This window comes from Pristiophorus japonicus, chromosome 20 (genome assembly GCF_044704955.1).
Source record: "Pristiophorus japonicus isolate sPriJap1 chromosome 20, sPriJap1.hap1, whole genome shotgun sequence".
In the NCBI taxonomy this organism is placed as follows: domain Eukaryota; kingdom Metazoa; phylum Chordata; class Chondrichthyes; family Pristiophoridae; genus Pristiophorus; species Pristiophorus japonicus.
In genome coordinates this window covers 44,707,373-44,720,073 of record NC_091996.1, presented here as the reverse complement: position 1 = coordinate 44,720,073, position 12,701 = coordinate 44,707,373, and the positions used below count along the sequence as shown (strand labels likewise).

Genomic DNA, 12,701 nt, shown 5'->3' with positions numbered 1-12,701 from the left:
ATATGTGAGGGTGTACATATGCTGGGATATATCCAATAATGGTTAGAGTTGACCATGTTGAAGTTACCTTCAATGAAACAATAGTGGTTTAAAATCAAACTTCAGACAATTACTAACTTTAAAAGCATAGCTTTAATATCGGTCAGTCAAATCTGGTAAGTCCCAGATGTTGGTTCCCTAATGATGACATTAATCTTATTTCATGACCTTAGATATATAATGCATTTTTTAGATATTACAGTCACTAATAGAGAATCCATTTAAAGATTACATTTGATTTATCCCTTTCCATTCTATTGATCTCCCAGCAGCACTCAATAGACCTGGCCAAGGTAGACATTTAGGCAGCAGGCTTTGATCCTTCTGCCAATAGCGTTCAATATCCAGCCTCTAGGATGAATGCAAGAGTTCTCTGGGAGGACTCATTGCAATATTCTCTGCCTCCTTGTTGAGAAAGGCTTAGTCTCTACAGGTCATCTCCCAACAATGAGATTAGAGACTGAGATCACAGGTAAAACCTATGCCTGTACCACTTTGGGCACAATGCATCACAACTCCAATGAGCTACTATGCAACTAAATGATCCTCAGCCCTTTATAAATCAAATCCCTTTGCAAAATACTTCTGCATGGGTGCCAGAGGCATGTCATATGCATTCTTTTCTTTCTCGCAGGACTACATGGTTTGGTCTAGATTATTTAACTATTACCATCATTGTCAAGATGTGACCAGGTGGTATGAGGCACAATGCAATTGGAAGTTAGCATGACAATGCCATTACATTATCTCATTAATATTATAAAAGCTTTTTATACTATAGACATATATATATATATATATCATACTAGTCTAGACCAGTTATGACTTGTCAGGATCTACAAAACAATTTTCAAAAAGCCAGACTTCCACAGGCAGGAATGCTATTGGTTGAAACATTTCTATTGTGGAGAGCCAGCGCTGACTTTAGAATAACAATCTCACCTTTACAAAGCAATAATGAGCATTATCTGGGTGGATTAAAATATGTGTAAGAGTCCCCTCAGGCATCTACAATTAGGAAAAACAGTAATACCATTCATATTATTGACCTATTTTAAAGTCCTAATGATTAAAAAAAACAGGGACTGGAGGATTATTAGAATTATTCACTTCTTTCTGATGGATTTTATTTGACTTCTTTGGTAGGACGCATTAACAAACCTTTTTTTATTGATGATTTTTGGAATCGATGCTTATGCAGTTAAATCCAGTTTCTGCAACGCCAATCTTCCTCTTCAGTGCTGCAGGGGTGGGGTTCTCTAGTTCATATATAGAAAATACATTTGAAGATATTGGCCTACCTTAGTCACAATGCTGATTGGAAAACCAAGGCCATTGATCCTGATCATTAAGGTGTTAAAACATAAAATGCTATTTATCCTTTATTCAATTATAAACATTTTATACATTTACATTTTTGGCCTATTAATGCATCAGGTTTTGCACCAGCAAGTCTAAATATGAAACAAACATATCAGTACAATGGCAAGAAAAGCAGTTTTTAAATAACAATTTACAATCTGGCATTTATTACAATAGTTATCAGACAGTGAATTTAGGGTGACAGTAAATTTCAGGGCAGTAATCAGGTTATCAGTACTAACAATTTGATTTTTATTCCTATACTTCAGGTTGTGGCTGAGTTACTACAGTACTTTAAAATACATTTCATTTGACAAGGTCCCGCACAAGAGGTCATTAGCAAAAAATGAAAGCGCACGTAATTGGAGGTAACCTTGTGAAATAGGTTGGTAATTGGTTGGTAGGTAGGAAACAGAGAGTAGGGATACAGGGAATGTTCTCTGCTTGGTGGGATATGACAAGTGGTGTTCCCCAGGGATCTCTACTAGGGCCTTGGCTTTTCACAACGTATACTAACGACTTGGATGAAGGAGTAGAGAGTTGTATATCCAAATTTGCAGGTGGCACTAGGTTGGAGACACAGTAGATTATGTAAACGCGAGATTAAAATTACAAAGGGACATAGACACACTAAGGGCCTGAAACTGATGAAGATCTCCGCCCGCCCAAGTGTCACCCAAAGGATGACCGCCGAGGTACCTGATGGTACTTTGGGTGGGAATTTCATCACCAAGGTCCCACAAAGGTCAACGGATGGCAAATGAGGGACTTACGTTGCCAATCTGGGCGGCAGCGAGCGGGAGCTCTCATTCTCGGTGGCAGAGGTGCTTGCCGCCCAAGTGCCACCTAGGATGGAGTCGGGCCCACGGACGGTCGAAGACCTGAAAATAAAAATCATTAGCAAAAAGTAAAAAAACTATCAAAGACCTTCAGGGGACCCCCATCAAGGTAAGTCGCTGAGGAAGAAACAAATAAAAAATGTTCACTGACCTTTTTTCCACGATCTTCCTGCTTACCGTCGGGGACAGACCAGCCTCCACCCCCATTCTGCCGCTGACTCCCGCTCGCAGGAATATCGCATCTTGGCAGGCAGGAGTCCACTTACGCTACACAGCCGTCCGCTGACGTCAGCGGGTGGTTCCCGGTGGCTTTCCCCTCCCACCCGCTCCAGGACACATTGAAAGTGGCACTGGGTGGATGTTGCAGAGGAATGTTGGCAGCAGTCTGCGGCAGTGGGCAGTAAGTTCACCAATTTCGAGCCCTAAGTGTGTGAGTAAAACTATGGCAGATGGAGTTCAATGTGGAGAAGTGTGAGATCATACATTTCAGATCTGAGAAAGACAAATCTGAATATTTTCTTAATGATGAGAGACTCAGGACATGGAGAAGCAAAGGGATTGAGGTGTCCATGTACACAAATAACTAAAAGCTTGTACATAGATATAAAAAGTAATTAAAACGGCTCGTTGAAGGATAATCCTTATCTCAGGGGATTGGAATACAAATAAGAGGAAGTTATGCTGCAGTTATACAGAGCCTTGGTCAAACCCATCTGGAGCACTGTGTTCCATTTTGAACACTGAACCTCAGGAAAGATAAATTGGCCTCTGAGAGGATGCAGCGCTGCTTCACCAGAATGATACCAGGACTTAAAGGGTTAAATTATGAGGACAGGATGACTACACTTAGCTTGTATTCCCTTGCGTTTAGAAGATTGAGGGTTGATCTTATCAAGATGTTTTAAATGATAAAAGGGATTCATTGGGTAGATAATAAAAATTATTTCTTCTGGTGGGGGAATCGAGAGCAGCTGGGCATGATCATAAAATTAGAGCCAGATCATTTAGCAGTGAAATGAGAAATCTGGAACTCTCCCATCAGCAACAACAATAACCACTTGTATTTATATAGTGCCTTTAATGTAGTAAAACATCCCAAGGTGCTTCAGAGGAGCATTATCAAACAAACTTTTGACACCAGGCCACATAAGGTATTAGGACAGGTGATCTAAAGCTTGGTCAAATAAGTAGGCTTTAAGGAGCATCTTAAAGGAGGTAGAGAGGCAGAGAGATTTAGGAAGTAAATACCAGAGCTTAGGCCCAGGCAGCTGAAGGCATGGCTCTTCCCAAAAGACTGTGGATGCTGAATCATAGAATTATAGAAATTTATAGCACAGAAGGAGGCCATTTGGCCCATTGTGTCCACATCAGTCAATAAAGAGCTATCCAGCCTAATCCCACTTTCCAGCTCTTGGTCCATAGGTTACGGCACTTCAAGTGCATTTCCAAGTACGTCAACTTTTCAAGACTGGGATCGATAGATTTTTATTAGGTAAGAGTTTGAGGGGACATGGAGTAAAGGCGGGGAAATTGAATTGAGATACAGATCAGCCATGATCTAATTCAAGGGACTGAATAGTCTACTCCTGTTCCAAGTTAATCAGGAACAGGATTTGATAGATAGTGGCCTGTAGTTATCATTCACAGATTATTTGTGGCTCCACGATGAACTGGTTAATACAAAGGCTTACAGTCCAGAAAGAAATCTAGTTCGATTCCCAGTGTGTATTCAGTGAGCTGATCTCAACCTGGGCAACAGTCAGCTGCTACAATAGGCCTTAGTGCTGTTGGCCGAAGGGGAGGAAGAATCAGCCAGGTTTCCCACTTCTAATTGCTAGCCAGCGAATCCAGCTGGAAAGCGTGCGTGGGTGAGTGCCAGGTGACAATAGGATCAAGCTGTGTTGTCGCCCCGCAGTCAAACTGCCTGCCAACACTCACTGTCTCGGCTCACAGATGAAGGAAGGCCACAGGGGCAAGGTACTGGAGGGGTGTTGGTGCCCATGAAGTCGTGACCAGAAGTCGGAGATGGGGGCTGGGGAGCAGGGGAATGGCTGAACAAATAAGAAAATCCTTGTGCCGCAAAATGTAATCCCATATGCAGACAAGCAGAGCTTAGAATAAGACCTCAGTCTAACAGGAATGCCTCTACCACTACCTACTGTAGAAAAAGTGTATTAGATCAATAAATGTTAAGTCTATTTACAAATTTAAACTAATATACAGTCAATAGATGCTATTGGGGGGGGGGGGGATGGGTGCAGGGGGGCTGTTTAATCAAGCTGTCTTTCCTAGGTTCTAAAACTATAAGATGACAAAGTACAGATTTTTTTTATTTTTCAGAATTCAACAAGAGACTCCTCATTATAACTAAGTTTGTAAGGGGGAAAAACAATGTAACTTCTGATGTACCTTTTAGCACTTATGAAAACCCAGATGGAGACATGGTCGCTGAGAATGCAAGGGCATCTCCAGCCGGCCAGCTTATGAAAGGAGCTATTCTGTGGATCATCCAGTTAATTCTAATCCAAAAACATCTGTTACAGAATCCCTTGACAGTGCCACCACACATTCTCCAAACTCAGAAGTCGCCAAGCCAGAGAACCTTGTGGTAAAAAATGTAACTTCCACCAGCCTCGGGCTATCATGGACAGCAACCGGAGTTTTTGATAATTTTCTTTTAACAATAAAGGATGCTAATGGATTGAGCAGCCCTTTGAAGATTTCCTTACCGGGTGATCAGCGTACAGCTGATGTAACAGGGCTGGTAGCTGGCACTGATTATGAGATTGATCTTTATGGAATAGTGCAAGGCCAGCTCTCACAAGCAGTGAAAGATATTGCAAAAACAGGTATTCCTCCACATCAAATAGTACTTGTCTCATCATCACGCCGCTTTTCGCTTCTTCCATTCCGTTATCCAGGAGAAGATCAGGCTTCTGTGCACCATCCTTTATTCACATTCAAAAAGCTTGTCATTCATTGGCAGAACGTTCCCTTCATCCCCTATTTATGCTGAGCTGCAACATATTCCGTTTAGGAAGCAAAAGAATTTGCTGCCTTCTGCATGTGACGAGCATACATCTCTAACTCTCCCAAAGCTTCAGTCAGTGATTAATGTGCTTTTTCTGTCCGATTTGTCCAAATGCCGCAGCATGGGCACAGCATGGCATTTTGTGGAAGCTTTGTTTTGAGTCGGGTCACAATGATTCCTGACCTAATTGTAAGACATTGCCATCCAATGGGATAGCCACTTCGTATTGCTGCATGGGGTTCCAGAATGGAGTTAAAAGCAAATTATTTTCAATGCATTTAAGGGGTCCATTTTTGAATTGAAATCCACACAGTTGCCTTTAAGTTATCATGCACAGCAACTAACAGTTTGAACTCTCAGGAGTACATGTTCAAAGCAAAGTAATGAGCGCTTGCAGGGTAAAATTAAAAACTCCAGTCCGAGCATAGAGCCTCATGAAATGGGAGCCTGGCTCAGTGACAGGTTATTAAATAGAGCTGATTCTGTGACTCCACTTCTGTCCAATGAGACTCCATGTCAGGACGAGAGCCTCGCTAAATGTCATCCAATGGTATAGCCACTTCATATAACTGCATGGGATTTAGTTCCAGAATAGAATTAAAAGCAAATTAATTTCCATGCGTTTATGGGGTCCATCTTTGAATTGAAATTCATACAGTTGCCTTTAGTGTCTTCATACCAATCTCAGGTCGAAAAAATGCTCACGATGTTTTATAATAAAGCTCAAAATGAAGTGCCGAGAAACATATAGCTTAAGCAATAGTTGTTTGTCGCCGTTTAAAATTTATTCTCCAGTTTTCTTCCTCCACTCCTGAAGACACTCACTCATGCTGGGGCCCGGTTGCACAGGCAGCAACGCCCTCCAGTGGCTATTTTTCATGTGTGAGCACGAGACCGTGAGTATTACTTGGTATTTGACTGCATGGGATCATTGCAGTTATGCCTGAGTGGGCACACTCCCAAGTCCACAATAACTGCATTTTCTAGTATATGATGCCGAACTAAGAACCCAGGCCAATTTCTATCTGTTCCCAGCCCAGGAGTGTGAAGGGCAAGTATAGAGATCAGCTAGCTCGGCATAAACAACAAAAACAACAACTTGCATTTATATAGCGCCTTTAGCATAGTAAAACGTCCCACCGTGCTTTGCATGAGTATTATAAGACCACAAATTTGACACTGACCCATATAAGGAGAAATTAGGGCAGATGATCAAAAGCTTGGTCAAAGAGGTAGCTTTTAAGGAGCATCTTAAAGGAGGATAGAGAGGCGGAGGGGTTTAGACAGGGAATTCCAGAGCTTAGCACCTAGAGAACAGAAGGCACGGCCACCAATGGTTGAGCGATTATAATCAGGGATGCTCAAGAGGGCAGAATTAGAGAAGTGCAGATATCTCTTAGTTATGCTGCAGATATGCAGTGAATCTAATTTCATGGTAAAATATGACATCAATGTTGCGAACTGTGTGATTCAGCCTCAGACAAATGTTAGGGAGAGGGATGGAGTCAGTGCCTAGGGAACGGAATTTGTAGTGGGGACCGAAAACCATGGCTTCGGTCTTCCCAATATTCAATTGGAGAAAATCTTTGCTCATCCAGATCTGGATGTCGGACAAGCAATCAGGGTCCAACTTGAACCTGTTCTCACCTAATCTTCATGATGTTGGGGATATTTTATTGTCACCCAGAAAGAGATCAGCTAGCACAGACCTTCCTGGTCTTTATTGCTCAGCTCCACATTGTACAGTGCCATTATAAGCTGAGCCACCAAGAAACCTTTTTCTCCACTTGTTTATGGATTAGTTCCTTCATAGTTAGCAATAACATTACTCTTTGGCTAAATCCATTTTAACATTTTAAAATGATTTGCAGGATTTGATATAAAATTATCCAAATTATGTTTCTGGCATCCAGCACAATATATTCCCACTGTCTCAAATAGCCTCTCGAGGCAGAGCAGTAAATGATGGGGATAGCTGCAAGCATACTATAGCTTAGTGAATGACAAAGCAGCCTCTCATCATTGCCTCATCGCATGTTTGGTTCGGACATTTTTAAGATAAGAAATACTGGACAGCTAATACTCAATTTGAACACTTCAGGATGAAGGGATAAACTCATCTTGAATGTACGAGCGCATCCTCGCAGTTGTATTCTACATGCACTTTCACTTAATATATTCTTTTACAGGTGACTATTTTCTTTTTTCTAATCACAGTGACACTGAATGGAATTCTGCTGCCTTCTCACCATCGCTCCATACCATACTAACCCATTGTCAAGTGCTGCCTCATTATCTGGATCACTTTTAGATTCTCGCTTACCGTTTGTTACATTTACGCTCCATGTGCCTCATACATATTTGTGTCTAGTTATAAATGACGTGATCCACCTCGGGCCTTCTCTGAACAGTCAGTGATTATCACATTCCTTTCATCGCTCATTATGTTCCAGACTGCACGATGACATGTTAGTGGTTGTAGAACCTTTTCTTGTATACTTTTGCTGTGCATAATTTGATATTTCCTCTAATTTATTACTTTGCCAGAATCAGAACTTGACAACCTAATGGTCTCAGAAGTTACCTCAGGCAGCTTCAAACTCTCTTGGACAGCTGACGGACCCTATGAGAGCTTTGTTATAGAAATTACAGACACTGATGGGTTGCACGAACAACTAGCATACACGGTACCAGGTGATCAGCATTCCATAGACATCCCAGATCTGCCTGCTGATACTGACTATGAGATTTCCATCTATGGTATAATTTATGGTCAGCGAACAAAGCCGCTATACACTGAAGCTCACACAGGTATTTTGATATTTATTATTTATTTTCTGCCGCCTTATTCTTCACACAGAAAAGAACAGCACATCCGTCAGTGGCACCATTTATTTTATAATTGCACAATGTACCTCCAGGTTTTACTTTTTTATATTACAGGTCCTGCATTGAAAAGCAGATTGACATTTCATTTCACTCAAATCATTCACCGATTCTTTCCTGTGAATTTTATAGCAAATGGTCTCTGCTGAATGGCTGCAGCAATGTTGGAATGTCTCTCGACAGTCTTAAAACTGCATGAATTTTAATGCCGGTTGGCTTTTTTATTGCAACAATTAAACATCTCTGTCCAACAGTAAGGAAATGCATCAAACTCTGCGACAGCAGAGGTGTTACACTGTTAATTAAGCTGACCTTTGTTTTTCCTGAAGGTTGATTGCCTGAAGAGACTGTTTGTGTGCATCTGTGTCTGTGTGAAAATGGCAAACCACCTTTATTCCTTGGGTACAAATGGTTTGGCATTGCCTTTGCCTATCTTCTCGTGGACTCGGAAAACCTCTCTCACTCGTAAGGCTGCCACCTATTGCCAAAGGCACAAAGGTGGGATTATGATTTGAATTCCGATATTTCCTTTGTTGCATCGGAAAATCATGGAAAATCAAAATAATTATTGCCTCAGCAAAATACAAAAGTGGATCATGGGCTTTATTTTAAAATCCACACATTTGGCCATCTGGTTTTTCAGACCAAAATTTCTAAAAAGCTCATTGAATAAATAGTCCAAAACCTGATAGGTGGCATCCCTACTCATGAAGGAGATCATAATAACTATTTAACCATTAATGTTGCATTTGTAATACTTAGCAGATCTACTGTTCAAAGTATTATGGTCATGACATGCAGAGTCTCAAATACCTACTAACTGTTTATTATTGAATGAGTGCTTTGGCATTTTCATAAATCTTAATTCCTCTTTCTAGCTTCATTTATTATGGAGTCAAGTAAATATAAACGTCAACCCACTAAGTGGAGCAGTTTGCAAGCCTGTTATTACGAACTGTGGAAATGCATGGTTGCATGAAACATGCAATTTGTAAAGCCAGAAACATTGTTGTCACTGTGGTAATAGATTGGAAGAGCTGCTTGCAATTGTTTGTGTTGTGAATTAACACAGAAAGTCCTTCTTTAAGCTATATTCAAGTCTACTTTCAGTCCTCGTTCATGCGGGTCAATGTACAACCAGTGAGAATGACCTTGGTTAAGAAATATTAACGGTGCTGTGGTTCAAAGAAGGAACCAATACATAGAATGCATTTATAAATGATGCTTTAATAACATATAGTTCCATCACATTACTGTAAAAACTGTTATTTTTATAACCAGAGCCCCATAATTTGAATGAATAATGGCGACTGTAATGCACCACGTTAAGTTTCACTCTTATTTGATTCCATACATAAAACATTTTCTAGTGCTAGCTTCACATATACTATACTGAATGTTTGTGCAGTTAAATTATTACATTGCCTTTTTTACAATGTTTTATCAAATATATCAGCAGCCGGTATTGTGCTGCTAGATGACAAATACTGCTTCAAAGCATTGTTCTCCCCCCACCACCTTTTCTGAAATTATTTACTATCAATGGGGCATAGTTCCATGGATTTCAGCCATCCTGTGGTATCTCACCAAGTGGCAGGCTAAAAATGCCGGCAGGCTATTTTACCACTAAGTCATCACAGCCAAACAGATTCTACCCTCCCCTGATGCCAACACTATTCCAGGAGGGGTCACTGGGTGGCAGTCAAGTGTAGGAATCATGGTCCATTTGCCTCTGAGTTTCAAGGTACTCAGGGCCCTTGCATGGCTGTCAGTGAGATCAGCATCTCACCACAGACTGATCAGGGATCGGACCCCAGACTTTCTCCAGTCTATATAGCTCAGCTGCTCCCTACCTTAACCACTAGAGCCAGTGGGAAGCCCTTGTTCTAACTTGGTATTGCAAACACACGAATTACCCAAATTGCCTTGGAGTCCTCTAATTTAGAAGGAATGCAACAATTGAAAGAATATAAAGAACAAATTTATCCTGCCTATGCTTATTCAAAGGTGGGACTTGAAGTGCATTGTTTCAGTGATGCGTGAATGTTTGGATTTGCCTCACATGATGTCTGCCCAACATTATCACTCAATGCAAAATTAGAAATCTCTTTACCAGCACATTCATCTCTAAATTGTTGAAAAAAATACTGAATTCTAGACATGAGCATGTTTCATGGTATTAAAGTAATACTGAATATTTAGATCAAGCCAGCAGACACAGGATTGCATTTCCATGACAGGTCTCCAGATTGTCCCCCATAACTTTGGTGTATGATCCACAGGAGTCCCAGAATAATGGCGTAAACACCATTTCTCTGGGGTTTCCTCTATCTTATGCCGAAGTAACAGCAGATGATCGGGAGAAATTCAACCCCTATATAAAGTTCTGTTTAAAATAAACATTGGACTCCACAGACTTTAGCAATTTCCTGAGCTTACTAGCTCATGCCAAGTAGTAAAATCTTAAGCCACCTCAGTGACAAAAATATATTGCTTGCCTCTATATTCAGCAATGACAATTTTTGGAAAGATAGTATTTCACATTTGGTGACAGTATGTCACATCTGGTACTAATCCATCCAATTCACACGCATTAAGGATGATAGCCAAGAAATTTCTGTTGCAGATATCAGCAGATGATTCCTTATGATAAACCTTTGACCATTACTTTAACACAAGCCTTAACTTAAGATCTCTGCTAAAATAGTGACCAAAGGAATCTCCTATGAATGCAGCAAATGTTTATCCAGTAATATTTCCCACAGTAATTTCTAAGTTTATATTTGAACTTAATAGTAAAAATATTGAAATATTTTAATTGTATGAATCGGCATGCTTTTGTTAAATATGGACATTAAAAAATAAATAAATAGTTTGTCCATATTTTCAAGACTCTCAAATGCTAAAATTTTGATAATGAATCCAGTATTAGCGTCTCTTAAAAGGCCATGATTTTGCCCTTAGAAAAACTCAGGACATATATGAATCAGAATGAATTGATAGCAAATTGTATATTTTTTTAAATACTTTATACATTTTTGTATTATATGTCTCACTTTCACAAAATCAGAAAGCGGCATTGTAACATAGATGTTTTCCTCAACTGGTATTTATGTTCTATTGAACTTTGTCCCACCCATTATTACATAAATCATGTTGATACATTGGGCTTATTCATTGGTTATCATGCTACAACTTTAAAAGAGCTCAGTCTATTCTGCTTATGTTAAACAGTTAGGGCTAGACTTTCCATCGGATTCGCCCAGCTACCGCCCATTTAACCACTGAGATTGAGTTTAATGTCCATATTTGATTAAAAATGGAAACTAACACCCAACTATCGGCCATTTGTCGCCGGCATAACTTTCAGCATACAGTTAACGTCAAGAATTAGCTGAACTGCCCGCCCCTATTTTTTTTTAAATTCTGACGTCAACACTCATGCACCGCCCAGAAGACTGTTTATAATGAAAACTAATGCCCAAATACCGCCCAGATTATCGCCGAGCTTTATTGAGTTAAGAAACATGTAAAGTTTTAAGAATCTTGATTCTTTTTCATGAGCATGCAGATTTGATCAGCATCTCCAAATATTGTTGATTTGGCATCGGATATTTTAAGCTGTATCACTGAAACATTTAGGTTGCATGTTGGGAAGTTATTGATTGCTGGTATACTGAATATTTTTTTTTTCACCCAATTATTTCCTTTCCTCAGTGACCAAACCCGAACTTAGCAACCTAATGATTTCCAATATTACCTCAGATGGTTTCACTGTCTCTTGGACAGCAAATGGCACCTTTGAAAGCTTTGTAGTAGACGTTACAGATCCTAACAGGTTCTTCGAAACCTCGGAGCACACTGTCTCAGGCAACCGGCGCTCTATTGACATCTCAAATCTCTTAGCCAGCACTGATTATGTCATTTATCTCTCTGGCCTTTATCAAGGACAGCAATTGCACACAGTTAGTGCAGTTGCTACAACAGGTATTTGTGTTGCAGCTGGAGTTATCCAGCTGCCATTTGATTCTATATCACTAATTTTTTTTCAGCAGCTAGTTTTTATAACACACCTGCTTATTGATCTGTATTCAAATGGAACATGCATTTTAATTGTAATTCGGATCTATTCCCATTCATCTTAATGATGGCTCAGGATTGTCAATAGTTCTTACTTGTGCTCCAACTACCATGGATGACAAAACTACTCTATAATTCCAATTATGGGGGAAAAAAATCAATAAGACGACATTCAGATTTAACACAAAAAACAGAGCAGTGTATTATAAATAACTTCTGCAAAAGCTCACTCTAGATAACAGCTGTAGTATTTGTTAAAAATTCATTTGCATATTTTGACAAGCATATTATTTATAACTCTGATGTTCTTTATAATTAGATAAAAGTATTGTACCATCTTAACTCAAGCTTCCAATTAACAATGATCAAGCATGTTGAAATATGTTTTTGTAAACAATAGAAATCATCAGTGCAACTATAAGATAGCATTGGCTCCCTAAAAGAGAAGTCACAGGCAGATGTTT

The 12,701-nt window shown here is 39.8% G+C and overlaps 1 protein-coding gene across 8 annotated transcripts in view; it reads left to right on the top strand.

Moving 5' to 3' along the window:
* The window catches only part of LOC139232513 (tenascin-like), a 137,383-nt gene that overhangs the window by 74,970 nt on the left and 49,712 nt on the right, over window positions 1–12,701 (top strand). For 4 of the 8 annotated variants that reach the window (XM_070862841.1, XM_070862840.1, XM_070862839.1 and 1 more), the window contains 2 exons: window positions 4,784–5,089; window positions 7,819–8,082. The exons of 2 other annotated variants lie outside the window; for them this stretch is intronic. In XM_070862841.1, coding sequence (XP_070718942.1) covers window positions 4,784–5,089; window positions 7,819–8,082 — 570 coding nt within the window. Of the gene's footprint in view, window positions 1–4,783; window positions 5,090–7,818; window positions 8,083–11,874; window positions 12,145–12,701 lie in introns of all 8 variants that reach the window. 2 more of the 8 variants (XM_070862845.1, XM_070862842.1) reach the window with 2 other exon arrangements.